General features: G+C 39.7%; 1 protein-coding gene across 1 annotated transcript in view; it reads right to left on the reverse strand.

The window, feature by feature from the left end:
* The window catches only part of ETFA (electron transfer flavoprotein subunit alpha), a 79,325-nt gene that overhangs the window by 7,147 nt on the left and 56,778 nt on the right, over positions 1-15,400 (reverse strand). Inside the window, exons 10-11 of the mRNA XM_007525791.3 lie at positions 10,564-10,629; positions 3,603-3,683 (exon numbers count right to left, since the gene is read on the reverse strand). Of these exons, the coding sequence (XP_007525853.1) occupies positions 3,603-3,683; positions 10,564-10,629 (147 nt within the window). The remainder of the gene's footprint in view (positions 1-3,602; positions 3,684-10,563; positions 10,630-15,400) is intronic.

Consider the following 15,400-nt stretch of genomic DNA (forward strand, 5'->3'; position numbering starts at 1 on the left):
TTAATAGTATGATATTAGCATGAAAACATACAGGTCAATGGAACACCATAGAAAGACTGGAAGTAAATCCACACATCAATGTTCAAGTAATGTTAGAACACAGGAGCAAATAGGACAGTCTCTTCAATAAATGACATCAGTGAAAGTCGCTGTTTCATAATAGATTTAGATTTCTATGATACTAGATTTCTACCTGAAACCAAAAACTCTTAGAAGAAAACAGTGGGAAAGGTCCTTGATTTCAGTCCTGGTGATGATTTTTTTCTTTTTGGCGTTGACACAAAAAAGCAAAGGCAAAAGCAAAATTAAACAAGTGTGACTACATCAGGTAGGAAAAAGCTGTTGTACAGCACAGGAAATCATCAGGAACATATTTGCAGAGGAAGTCAGTATCCAATATACATAAAGAATCATGCAATTCAATAGGAAGAAGCAAACAACATCCCTCAAACAATTCAACGTAAAAATGGGCAGAGGATTTGAATTGACACTAACATGGCCAACAGATACATGAAAAGGTACTCAACATCATCAGGGAAAAGCAAACCAAAACTATAATGGGACAAGTACCTCACACCTGTTAGAATGTTTTTTTTTTTTCTTTCCAAAAAGACAAAACAAAAGTGAGAATATTGAGAAAAGGAGCCCATGTAAACTGATAGTTGGAAGGTAAGTCAGTACAGCTACTATGAAAAACACTAGGAAGATTCCTCTAAAAAGTAAAACAAGAACTTCCATATAATTCAGCAAGTCCAGGGCAGGGGTAGATAGCATAATGGTTATGCAAAGAGACTCTCATGCCTGAGGCTTTAAAGTCCCAAGGTCAATAGGCCCCTGTACCACCATAAGCCAGAGCTGAGCAGTGCTCTGGTAAAAAAACAATGATACCAAAAATAGATAAATAAATAATTCAGCATGTCCACTTCTGGGTGTTTATCTGAAGAAAATGAAAATAGCAATTAAAGGCTACACATATCTTCATAGTCACTGCAACATTAGTCATAATAGCCAACATAAAGAAGCCTAAATGTTCCCTGATAGATGATGAATAAAGACGATGCCTATCTGTGAACATGGCAGCATGGTACATGAGTAAAATTCTGAAAGTGCTGTGCTAATTTCATCTTAAAATGTAATGAAGTACATGCTATTTTTACACAGTTGTCCTTGTATAGATACATTTCTTGTTTTCTTTTTTAATGCTAACTTCTCTTTCACTAGATCATCTTAGTGGTCAAATGTCTATTCATTCTTTTTTTTTTTTTTTTAGTTTTTATTTATAAAAAGGAAACACTGACAAAAACCATATGATAAGAGGGGCACAACTCCACACCATTCCCACCACCAGAACTCCATATCCCCTCCCCTCCCCTGGTAGCTTTCCTACTCTTTATCCCTCTGGGAGAATTCCTACACAAGTGGGACAGGTAAGGAAGCAGCTGGCCTACTAAAACCCTAAATTCCAGATATAGGACTTCAGGGCTGGATACAGGCTCTGGGAAGGGGGGTAGTGGATGACACTGCAAGGGGAAGGATGCCCTACATGGACCCAGGGCAACAGCCCCATCCTAGGATCTTCATGCAGTTTGGGCCATTACTGAGTAATTACTGGGCTGCTAACGGGTCTGTTTTTACTGAGTTCGAACATATATATCCCAAGTACAGACAGATGTGCTCTCAAAACCCAGTCATCAGCTCATGTGGATCCTAGACAGTGCTGATGAAGCCTTGGTAGAGCCATCTGTTCACTGAGAGGACTATCCCTGGCTCTGTTCTCAGGCTACAGACTCTCCTTAAGGCTCACAGCAGCATGCTGTGGTTCTATTCAGGGGGGTTATCACTCCAGCAAACCCACTTCATCCCAGGGTTAGATATTCCTCAGAGCATCAAGTACTGAGTGACTACTGCACAAGGTAACCCAGAAGCCTGTAGGCTGGCCCTCAGAGACTGAATGACCATGAAGGAGCTATGGTATTTAAATGTGGGAAAGCACATATCAGATGCCCATCAATATCAATAAAATTATTTCTCTCACTGGGAGGGCGGATAAAATATGGTGGCAGCAGGGTAGAAAGGACACCATAGAAAAAGAATAACTGGCCAAGTCATGGTGCATCAGGTTGAATGCACACATTACCATGCACCAAAAAGCCAGGTTCAAGCCCCTCAGCTCTTGCCTGCAGGTGGGGAAGCTTCATGACCAGTGAAGCAGTGCTGCAAGTGTTTCTCTCCCTTCTCAACTTCTCTGTCCTATCAAATACAACTAATTAATTAACTGTTAAAATGAACATTAGATGAGTTGGCAAGACAACTTGCTTGGATAGTGTACAGCTTTGCCGTGCATAGGAACCAGGTTCAAGTCCAGCCTCTGCTGCACTCGAGAAAGCTTCAGTGTGGTTTCCTCCCTTCTCTCTCCCTCTCCCTCTCTCTCAAAAAAAAAAAAAAAAAAAAAATCAGTCAAGAGCAGAGAAGTCTCGGTGCCAAATAACAAACAAACATATAAATGAAAATAAAAGAGCATGAGGAGTGAGAAATGAATGTTCTCTCCTCTACTGGTCACATCAGGAATGACTTTTACTCTCAGATACATACAACAGAGAATATTTGTTGAATCAAATAGGCTGAACGTAAGTGATAGCTCTTTCTCTGAAAAGCTATGATCCTTGGAAAATTTCTGAGTGAAAGACTTGAATGTAAATTTTTTGAAGGCATTTCTTTTTTTTTTTTTTCCTAAAGATTTTTTAATATTTATTTATTCCTTTTTGTTGCCCTTATTTTTTATTGTTGTAGTTATTATTGTTGTTGTTGATGTCATCATTGTTAGATAGGACAGAGAGAAATGGAGAGAGGAAGGGAAAACAGAGAGGGGGAGAGAAAGACGCCTGTAGACCTGCTTCACCACCTCCTCTATAGGTGGGGAGCTGGGGGCTCAAACCAGGATTCTTAAGCTGGTCCTTGCACTTTGTGCCACGTGCACTTAACCTGCTGCACGACCACCCAACTCCCGAAGGCATTTCTTAAATATGATTCTAGATTATTACTACTTAAGCCACTTTGCACTGCACACTAACTAGGCACATGAGACACCAAGAGTCATGTAGACATTTTTATTTTATTTTATTTATTTATTCCCTTTTGTTGCCCTTGTTGTTTTATTGTTGTAGTTATTATTGTTGTTGTCGTCGTTGTTGGATAGGACAGAGAGAAACGGAGAGAGGAGGGGAAGACAGAGAGGGGGAGAGAAAGATAGACACCTGCAGACCTGCTTCACCGCCTGTGAAGCGACTCCCCTGCAGGTGGGGAGCCGGGATTCGAACCGGGATCCTTATGCCGGTCCTTGTGCTTTGCACCACCTGCGCTTAACCTGCTGCGCTACAGCCCGACTCCCATGTAGACATTTTTAAAGGTATTATGAACTTCTTAAAGGGAAACTGATAATACTTTACATAAAGATCATGTATTTACTAGGACAACTTCACTTTAAATAGTTCAAAGTTGTGCACACACATTAATATAAAAAACACAAGCAGATGCAAAAGCACAATTGAAGAGGTTCTTGGATGACAATGTTGGTAACAGCATCATTCTCATGAGCAGCTTACCTTAAATAAGTCGGCGACTATTCCATAATCTGCCACTTGAAAAATGGGAGCTTCTGGGTCTTTGTTAATAGCTACGATTGTCTATAAAACAAAAGAATGAGGTCTTTATGAAGAAAACATATAGAGGTTGGGCAGATAGATCAGCCTGTCAGAACACCAACTTGCATGCCTAAGACCACTCTAGGTCACAGATTCAATGTCCAGAACCACCACATTAGAGCTAAACAGTGCTCTGATCTTTTCTCCTTTCTCTCTCTCCTTTTATTTATTTACTTATGAGTAAAGAAGGCAGGAGGATAGGGAAAGAACCAGACATTACTCTGATGCATGTGCTGCTGGGGACTGAACTTAGGACCTCACACTAAAGTCCAACACTTTATCCTCTGCACCACCTCTCTTTTTCATAATAAATAATTATTTTACAAGAAAAAACACATCACATAGTTTGATACCTTTATTTTAACTTCACTATTAATAAATGTGTATTCTTTAAAAAAAGGAAAAAAAGGGAAGTGCAGCGGGTTAAATGCACATGGCACAAAACGCAAGGGCAGGCATAAGGATCCGGGTTCGAGCCCCCAGCTCCCCACTTGCACGGGGTCGTTTTTGCAAGTGGTGAAGCAGGTCTGCAGGTGTCTATCTTTCCTCCTCCTCTCTGTCTTCCCCTCCTCTCTCCATTTCTCTCTGTCATATCCAACAACAACAACAGCTATGACAACAATAATAATAATAACAACTACAAGTGCAACAAAAAGGGGAGCAGCAAAATGGGGAAAATGGCCTCCAGGAGCAGCGGATTTGTAGTGCAGGCACTGAGCCCCAGCAATAACCCTAGAGGAAAAAAAAAAAAACCTAAACAAATCACAATAAAATACGTATTTAAAAAGAAAAGGGAAAAAAAAGGTTAATGAGAAGTGAACCAGAACATCATTCTGATATGCAATGCAAGGAATAAGCCCAGGACCTCATGTTTGCAAGTCTGGCACTGGACCTGCTGTGTATCTCCTGGGATGCAAAATATGTATCCTTTAAAAATGTCTACCAAGGAAGACTAACTGTACTCAGCTGCATCATATAATCAAGTATTAGCAACTCCTGGATTGGACCACAACAAAATTATGTCCCACTCCTACCACTTGCCTATCACAATATTAACAAACAGCCATTATTTCTGCACGGCCGGCTTCACAAATCAGAGAAAAGGATTCTGGGGAGATGACAAAGTAGGTAGCAGCAGGAATCTGTCTCCCCCTCTAACTCTGGAGTCTATTGAAGGCTTGCAACTTCAAAGGGAAGGTTTGCCTGACAAACTACAATTAATGTCAGCTTTTAGTACACTTGCAAGCAGGCAGCTGTGCCCATGTACCTGGGGAAGCCTGCATAATACTTACTGGAATCAAAACAGGCATAAAGAACCTTGTCCTCCAAATATTTGAGTCTGTGTTTTGATTATTGCCTGCTGCTTCTGATCACAGAGGTGTAGACAAAGAAAAGGGTTGACTAATTATTATAACCCTTGCCCCACTGTTGAAAGTCCCTCCTCTTTTAGCTGAAGTGGGAGAGGGTTTCCCTCCAGAGGACTCAAAGGGCTTTTTCTCTTCCCTCATAACTTTCTTTTTTCTCTTCTGGGAGCCAGGCATACAAGAGCAGGGCATTCAACAGTAAATGCGTATGTGAGTGGTAAGGTGAGAGAGGGAGTGAACACATATCTCAAGGAAAGGCACAGGTCCAGAAAGGATTTAAACCTCCACCCCAGGTTCTCATGCTGTCTTGGCACAGACATAACCTGTGACAATGAGAATCAATACAAGCAAACATAAAAAGAGCTGTGCAGAAGTAGCAAATGAGATTTTCATGCCTAAGGTCCCAGAGGTCCATGGGTTCAATTCAATGCCAGATCTGAGCAGTGATTTGGGGCCTCTTCCTTATGAAAATAAAAATCTATTTTTTAAGAGTTTGAATTTCAGAGATACATTATTAGGTTCAAATATATAATTTTCCAAACAAAAAATCATAAGATATAGAAGGAACAGAAAAGTATAGCATGTAAAGGGGAAAAAATCAACAGGAACTGTCCTTTAAAAAGACATCATAGCTCGCTGGGTGGTGGCACACCCAGTTAAGTGCACATATTAACAAGTGCAAGGACCCAGGTTCAAGATCCTAGTCCCCACCTGCTGGGAGGATGCTGCATGAGTGGTGAAGCAGGCCTGCAGTTATCTATCTGTGTTTCCCTCCTCTCTTCCTCTCACTCCTCTCTCAATTTCTCTCTGTCCTATCTAATAAAAATTAGAAAAAAAAAGAGGGGGAATGGCCATAACCCTAGTGGCAAAAAATAATTAATTAATTAATTAATTAAAAAGAAGACATGATAGCAAGTCTACTAGACAAACACTTTAAAACAAACATTTTAAGAGGCTGGGAAGGTGGCTCAGCAGTGGAATACATACCTTGCATGTATCAGGAATTGGGTTAAATTACTAGCACCAAACAAAACCATAAAGGTCAGGGAGATGAACCAGCAATGTAGCACCCAGTTCACATATTGAGACTCCGGGTTGGATTCCCAGCACCACATGGGTGATGCAAGGACAGTTCCTTGAACTGTGGAGCAGGGCTTTGATCCCTTTGAGTTAATTTTTGTAGTGTGTAGCTATCCAGTTTTTTTTTGTTTTCTTTCTTTTTGCCTCCAGGGTTATTGCTGGGGCTCAGTGCCTGCACCATGAATCCACTGCTCCTGGAGGCCATTTCCCTGTCCCCCTTTTGCTGCCCTTGTTGTTGTAGCCTTGTTGTGGTTATTATTGTTGTTGATGTCGTTCGTTGTTGGATAGGACAGAGAGAAATGGAGAGAGGAGGGGAAGACAAGAGAGGGGGAGAGAAAGATAGACACCTGCAGACCTGATTCACCGCCTGTGAAGCGACTCCCCTGCAGGTGGGGAGCGGGGGGCTGAAACAGGGATCCTTACGCCGGTCCTTGCGCTTTGCACCACGTGTGCTTAACCCACTGCACTAATGCCCGACCCCCGGATAGAAAACTATCCAGTTTTCTCGGCACTATCCACTGAAAAGGCTATCCTTTCCCTACTGGATGATATTAACACTTGTGTAAAAAAAAAAAAAAATCACGTGACCACACATGCAAGAGATCACTCAGGTTCTAATTGACTTCACTGGTCTACACGTGGGTGCTTATGCCAGTATCATGCTGTTTTATTGTTTTTGTGGGGGTTTTTTTTGTGTGTGTGTGTGTGTTTTTGCCTCCAGGGCTATTGCTGGGGCTCACTGCCTGCAATACCAATCCACTGCTCCTGAGGGCCATTTTTTTTTCATTGTTGTTGTTGCTATTATTGTTGTTATTGCTGCTATTGTTGTTGGATAGCACAGAGAGAAACTGAGAGAGACGGGGGAGAGAAAGTTAAGACACCTGCAGACCTTCACCACTTGTGAAGCAACCCCCCTTGTAGGAGGGGAGAAGGGGTTCGAGCAGGGGGCTCGAATGGGGATCTTTGCATGTGTCCTTGTGCTTCGTATTATGTGCGCTTAACCCAGTTTGCCATCGCCTGACCCCCAGTATCACACTGTTTTAACTACTACAGTTTTGCAGTAAGTCTTGAAACCTTAAGTGTGAAGCCTCCAGATTTGTTCTGTTTCAAGGGTGTTTTGGCTCTTTGGGAGTTCCAGCAAATCATATGAATTTCAGAATGAAATCAATGTCAGATTTACATATTACAAGTAGCTTGGCAACTCCACAGATTATTCTAATACCATTGGAACTAAAATAAAATTTGAGTTTTGATTCTAATGTGCTATTATTTCAATCAATGGATTATAACTCAAATATACACAAGTCAAATTAAGTTTCTATCTGCCTATTTCTCTCTCAGAAAACAGTTAAAAGACATTAAAAATATTTTTATATAGTCTAGCTTAAAACATATGCCACACAGCATACAATTTCCATTGAGAGACCCTAAGCTGTCCTTTAAAGTTATGGCAGAATATATTCCAGAATATCTGATACTGAAGTACATTCTAGTCCATGTAACGACCAAACCTGAGAAACATACAATATCCAGTAAGATGTGTAGTCAGAGAAAATAAAATCACCCGCACCACCATAAGTCAGAGCTGAGCAGTGCTTTGGTTAAAAACAAAACAAAACAAAACAAAACAAAACAAAACAAAAACGGAGGGTAGACAGCATAATGGCTATGCAAAGAAACTCTCACACCTGAGGCTCAAAAGTCCCAGGTTTTGGGAGCTGGGCAGTAGAACAGAGAGAGGGTTAACCACAGGTAGTGCAAAGTGCAAGGACCTGCTTAAGGATCCTGGTTCGAGCCTCCAGCTCCCCTCATGCAGGGGCGTCGACTCACAAGCAGTGAAGGCAGGTCTGCAGGTGTCTATCTTTCTCTCCCCTTCTCTGTCTTCCCCTCCTCTCTCCATTTCTCTCTGTCCTATCCAACAACGACGACATCAAAAACTACAACTATAAAACAACAAGGGCAACAAAAGGGAATAAGTAAATTAAGAATTTTTTAAAAAGAAGAAGAAGAAAAAGAAGAAAGTCCCAGGTTCAATCCCCCGCACTGCCATAAACGTTGGCTTCAATATGAGCTTAAAACCGAAGTCAAAGGATAAACATTCTGAATCTTAGGCACTGATTTGCATCAGGATGTTTCTCTTCTGGGACTTGTACTAGCATAGATTTGTTTAATTAATGATGGTTAATGATTTTCCTAGAAGTCATTCACTCAAACATCTAAGAGTTTAATTATCTGAAAATTTTGTACCCCAGTATATCCAAGTTGTCTATTAAGTGCACATTAACTGTAAGTAAGGAACCATAAAGAATTTTTTTAAAAGATTTGAGGCTTGGGTTGGTTGTAGTTTTGTAGATTACTAAAAGAATACCCCTGAATTATCAACTGTAAACAGCTATGGTGAAATGTTGTGTGCACCCTAAAGCTCGCTCTCAGTATAGCATTCTACATTTATGTTCTCCTTCCTTACAGCATTTCAAGTACACATTCCATCCAACCACAATAATGTATGTAAACACAAGTGCACAGTATCCATGTATATGGATATAATTCAAAAAGTGCCTTCATTATATTGATTCACTTGATATAATGAATTCCATATTCTTTCAACTATATCACAACGCTAATTAAAGCTGTAGCTTGTATGAAATGAAACTATCCAATTTAAACCAATTCTAACACCCCATTCTTACAGCTGAACTAGAATCATCATCAGAGATGACTCTGTCTCCCAGTACTAAAAGAGTGATGACAAGAAGTATGTCTTTTTATTTAAGTACCCCCAGCATTAGTAGATGTTACACAGTTCCTAAATATTTCTTGATTGGATAAAACGATAAAAGTCTTGGCTGAAGTTTATTCTTATGGATACTGATAAATATCCAAGATCAGTGTTACCAATGGGGATCTCCTTTCTTTAATTGTTTCCTTTTTGTTTTAATGTACACTATGTAGTTCATCTGTCCCCTAGGAAGGGAAAGAGAATTTTTACCAGGATCTTCTTGGCAGAAAGACTTCTTATAAATGCAGACTAGGTCTGAACTGGCCCAGTTAGGTAAATTTTTGAAGGCTGCTGGTGTTGGAGTGGTTTTTCTTTAATGCAGCAATAGCATTTTCCCCATTGGCATTGCTGTTTTCAGAGTTCAGGAAAGAAAACTGCCATCCAACTGTGAAACCTGACTGGTTGCGGGCCAATTCATTTAGTGGTTACAAGGAGGTAGTGCATACATTTTTTTCAAGTTAGAAGTTAAACCTGTTAAAAGTTTTATTACCTTTTATATCAAACTTCCATCTGAATGAGTAAAAGCAGGAGTGTCAGAGGCATTTCTGACTTCATGAAAGACTAAGTTCATAATTCAAACTGTATGGTTATGCTTGAATTAATGTGTCATATTCTGAAAATTATATGTTCACAGAGTCATTACATAGGACTTCTAGATACAGTCCAAGTAGGAAGGTAAAATCAAGTGGCGCGTCTTTTTTTCTTTTTTAAATGCAGTGCCACAGAATTAATCCAGAGTCTTACAGATGTGTGATACTGTTGAGACACTTTCCTAGTCCAATGTAAATTATTTATTTTTAGAGACAGAGTTGAGAAAGGGAAGGGAGAAAGAGCCAGTGGGTAGGAGGGAGGGGAGATGGGAGAGGGAGAGGGAGAAGGAGAGAGAGGGAGAGAGAGAGACCAAAGCACCATTCCATCCATAGAGCTCCACAGGGTTTCGTTCTTGGCGCTGCCCAGAGGGCTCCCACGTGGAACTGAAACCAGCACCTCATGTGTGGAAGACACTCACTCACCATGGAGCCCCTTCTTGGGCTCAAATGTTTCTTCTATACACTGTATTTTTGACAACTACTGAGGTATTAAGATGTCTCGACCCAAAATGTATCAGTCATATCGAAGAGGAGGGATCTGTTGACATATAAAGGTGGGACCATTATGGAACCAGGGTAAAGCAGAGTCTGAGGTCAGAAACCTCACAAGCCAGTTAGATGGTCAGAACCTCACTGAGTTGTTTTGCCCTTCTTCTGCTACTCACATAATGTCAGGGCAGAAAGAGGCTTTATTTACATATGGAGCATTACTCAGCTTGGCTTATTGAGGTGCAGGAGATTGAACTTGGGACCTCTGGTTACCCCAAGAACCACATTATGCAGACAACTAAGATGCAGATGGCACATGTCCTAGCAGTAAAGCTGAATGTTATCTCTCCTTCTTCTGATACATCCTCAAATAAACAATAGTCTGTATTTCTTTTAGTTCCTAGACCTGTATTTATATTAGTGATTTAGCTGTAAACATTTAAACTACAAGAAACCCAAATTTCACAGTAAATATATACAGCTTCTATGTAGTTAGAAACAATAAAACCAATTTTCACAAAAAGAACTTATCCTTTTAACATCACTTGTTAAGCCATTACCTTGCTGTCTTTCATCCCAGCTAAATGTTGGATGGCTCCAGATATTCCTACAGCAATATAAAGTTCCTGAAATACAAGAGATTATATCATTAACATATGCTTATATTAGATAATACTCTCCAAAATGTTTCTATTAGTAACTGGGGTCTTAAAGGAATGTTAAATAAAAATCGGTGGCAATGTATTATTTAATTTATGCTTTCCTCCTTCCCTGATCTCACTTACCCCATAGTATTCTTTTCTGAGTCCATATAGGAGTGGTGGTATGACGACAAATATGTAGATGAGAATCATGGATCTGTAACTATGCATCAACCACTATGCTAAATATTTTGCATCAACTATTTCACTTAATCTCACAACTTCCCAAGAGGTATCACTTTTGGTCCATGCTACTCAGTTGGATATCATACTTCAACTCACAAACTCTGCATTTATCTATTCATTCATAATGTGTAAATATTATATGTTAACATAAAATACATACTCATATAAAATATATACTCAGGGGCCGGGTGGTGACGTTACTTGGTTGAGCGACATGTTACAGTGCGCAAGGACCCAGGTTCAAGTACCCAGTCCTTACCTCCCGGGAGAAAACTTGACAAGTGGTGAAGCAGGGCTGCAGAGTCAGGAGGCTCTAGGCATACACGGTGTTTACTTTCCTAAGTTAAACTTCTTGAAGGCATAGGCTAAACTTTTGTAGTTATAGCATCTAATAAATGACCCTCATGTTGCAGTTTTTAAGTAAATACTGTTGATGATCATATAAGCACTGCAACCTGCCCCTCTGCCTCCAATAATTTCCCAAAGGAAAGTTGACTGCTGTTCTTTGTCCCCTGAGCTGTAAAACTTCAAAGTATATATGTTTGAGACCTGGAAAATAATTTACCTGGATAATGCTTTGCCAAGCACACAACCCAGGTTTGAACCCAGCCTTCAGCACTTTGGAAGAAGCTTCGATAGGGTGCTATTTTTCCCTCTCTGTCTCACTCTTTCTATATGAAAGTTGGCCTGGAACAGTAAAGTCCTGGTGACAGCTAGAAACAAATAAACAAAAATGTCTGACCATTGAAGCTCATACTATGGAAAGCTGATTTTAAAAGTGCTTAATTTAAAGAGGTACGCTATACCACTCTGCCTTGTAGGTATAATTAAAACGAATGGAAAAGGCTTTTCCCACATATTCGGCAGATTTACACTATCGTTCCGAACAGTATAGACTCCCCCCAATACAAATGACATGGGAAGGACTGGAGGGCCTCTGCACACTTGGCTCTACTCGAGGGCAGAGACCTCAGGTGTCAGGTTCTGTTTGTTTTCTGCTGTGCTCCCCCTTGTATTTTGCACTGTTCAGGACACCATTTGTTAACCTCAGTTAAGAAATACTCTTCAAAAATAAGAAAGGATTTCACCAGGATTCAGAAATAATGCCACTTCCATCGAAAATTAAAATACACACACACTACACACACACACACATACATACATATATATGTATTTCTAAGTTTGTTTGACTGAATACAAGCTAATTTTCATTTCTCTTGGTTAACCAAATTGAAAACAGTAAGAGATACAGAGCAGGCATTGGAGCTAAAAAAAAAAAAAAAAAAAAAGTCGGCTTATAGGATCCTTTAGTATGTTTGCCAGAGCTAAGAATCAGTGGCACAATTCTTTTGCATCTTGAAATCTATAACCTTACCCATACCCTTGGGCTTTGTCTGTAAAAGCACAAAATGTCCAACTGCTTCTACAGTAGCAAGATAACCACTGTGAACACAGGGAAAAAAAAAAACAATCTAGTAACCTAAGTCAGTTAATCATCTAAAAATGAGTTGGGCTTGCTTTTAATTCAACTTGCTTTATAGTTATCATTGAAAGCCTTAAGATAATCAAGAACAATTTGGCCTAGAGAAAATGTCTTAGGGAAGGGGGTTATGCCACAGAAAGCAAAATGTATTAGTGAAGATAAAAAGCAATCCCATGGGAGTCAGGCGGTAGCGCAGCGGGTTAAGTGCACGTGGCGCAAAGCGCAAGGACTGGTGTAAGGATGTTGGTTCGAGCCCCTACAGAGGAGTCACTTCACAGGCAGTAAAGCAGGTCTGCAGATGTCTTTCTCTCCCTCTCTCTGTCTTCCCCTCTTCTCTCCATTTCTCTCTGTCCTACCCAACAATGATGACATCAGCAACAATAATAACTACAACAATAATAAAACAAGGGCAACAAAAGGGAAAATAAATTAAAAAAAAAAAAACTCCATCAAAAAAAATCAGTCCAATGCTCCATGATTTTATTTTGAACAGACACATGTGTGACTTTAATCACGTACAAATGGACAACACTCATACATGGACATTCATGGGAGTGTGATAAAGTCTCTCTTCTTTGAAAGTGCACAGCTATTTCCCATTTAACATTTACTAGTAATTTCAATTGGTAATTTTAACATAATTTCAGTTCATTCTGAATAGCATTTCTTTTACAAAAGGACATCTATTAGATTGTTAGTCAAAATCTACTTAGCAAGTTTCACATTCAGGAGAATTAACAAGTTCTAATATGAAGAGTTTTAAAACAAGTTTTAAACAGATACGCAAACAAAAACTGTTTAACCATTCTTCTAAGAATATTCTCAGAGAAGGCATTGGAAAGGATCAATAGTCCTTCTGACATATATGCCTACATTAAAATTCAACAAGTCTTAAAAGCCTCTCCATTTGCATCACAAAATGCTAATAAAATGTTGATTCACTATGGCAATAAATATCTACATAAATATAATATAAATAATATTTACTTTAAACCCCCCTGAGAAATGAATACCTTTGACTTTAATCATAAGTGTTCCAAGGAATAACAGAGTCTGAGCCAAAGTAAACTACTAAAGGCAGGTGTTTTGGGGATATTTCTGCCTTTCTGACCAGTATAAATAGTCCAGAGAGATTTGCGTGACCAACAGGACTTTATTTTTCTGTCCTGTAAATAAAGCTCTATGAATAAATATAAGAACATTGAAACAATAACCCATCTTGGGATTTTGGCTGAAGTTCTGAGATGCAATAACACAGGCAGGAAGAGAGGCTGTTTTTTTTTTTTTCCTTTCTTTTTAGATAACATGTACAGGCCCACTAGACTAGTACCATAAGATGTTTTCTTATGGTTCAAAAAGCACTTCTGTATTTCAATAATAATAATAATTAATATGTATGAAACGCTCTACAGATGCTAATTTACAGAGCACTTTAGATACCACTTCACAGCAGAACTAGGCAATCCCTGCCCTGAGGCACTTTCCTCTACATCTGACAGTAATACCAAATGTAATTTGCAGAGAAAATAAGAAGCATGTTGGAGAGAACAGTAATTATGGATTCAAAAAGAGATGGGATTCAAAAAGAGGTAGGATTAAAGAAAGGAACACAGAAGAAGCAGACCTGCAGCTACAATCCTAGTAGCCTTAGCAAAGAGACGGAATCCAGAATAGTGAGAGAACAGATCAAACCTGTAAGATCTGTAGCAGTCATTAACGTGAACTGAGAGAAGAAGTGAAGTTACAGGGTAGTGAGAGAACCAGTGGTTATTCTGGAATAGAAAAAAGGAACAGCATTTACTTCCCTCTAAATAAGGACCAGCAGAAGAAAGTATAAATTTCCCTTCTTTACTGAAACCTAAAAAAAGATTATATAGGTTCACCTAAAGTACTCAAGGGTAGAGGTCTAACTTACTTTATAATGAGCTGAACTAGAAACAGAACAGGGTTTAGAAATTGCTTCATCTGGGAGTCGGGCAGTAGCGCAGTGGGTTAAGCACACGTGGTGGGAAGTGTAAGGACCAGCGTAAGGATTCTGGTTCGAGCCCCCAGTTCCCCACCTGCAGGGGAGTCGCTTCACAGGTGGTGAAGCAGGTCTGCAGGTGTCTATCTTTCTCTCTCCCCCTCTGTCTTCCCCTCCTGTCTCCATTTCTTTCTGTCCTATACAACAACGGCATCAATAACAACAACAACTACAACAATGAAAAACAACAAGGGCAACAAAAGGGAAAATAAATATTAAAAAAAAAAAGAAAGTACTTCATCCATTGTGGATTAATAGAGGTTTGCAAAAGGAGTATATGCATATGGTTAGGCTCTGACGACTCACTGACTAGGCTTAAATTCCAGTTCTGCTACCTGACAGAAGAGCAGAGGTCAGTTAATTAACCATCTCTATTCCTTGGCTTTCTCAGCTGGAAAACTGCAATTAAGCATCTCATCTTCATAGGATTATGGTGAAGCTTCAGTCCTCGGCATATAGTATCTGCTTTCCCAAGACACACTGGTATGTCATTCACAGGCTCACTCAAATACTGATTTTCTCAGGCCACTGAATGGCCAGCTGGGCTCCTGGGGTGCTCCCTATATTGGTGAGTAGGTTGTACACTGAATTACTCTCAAGAGGCTTCATTCATATCCTACTCACAACAGAGTTGCATTTTTATTATAATACTTTTCCAACAGGTGGGAGTGAGTCAATTTGAGAAAGGGGTACTTCAAGCATTCATACAGACTAGATGTGCAGGGAGCCAGAATCCCCCATCATACAAATACTGACATTTTCTAGGTGTAACTTAACAGGAGAAAGTTTGAGAGAGGATAGTTACCCATGATTTTACTGTTGTTAAAACTATTATTATACCTTACAGGTAATATATTTATTCTTTGTCCTGTGTTCTCAAGACACTCACAGTCTAATCATAATGGTTAAGGTCATAAAATCATAAAAATTTCTATCCAGTACAGGAAAAGTCAAAGCATATTGATCAAGCTCAGGTATCTAGTGCAACCCTCCCCACCCCCTGC

The sequence above is a fragment of the Erinaceus europaeus genome, chromosome 16 (assembly GCF_950295315.1).
Source record: "Erinaceus europaeus chromosome 16, mEriEur2.1, whole genome shotgun sequence".
Taxonomy (NCBI): domain Eukaryota; kingdom Metazoa; phylum Chordata; class Mammalia; order Eulipotyphla; family Erinaceidae; genus Erinaceus; species Erinaceus europaeus.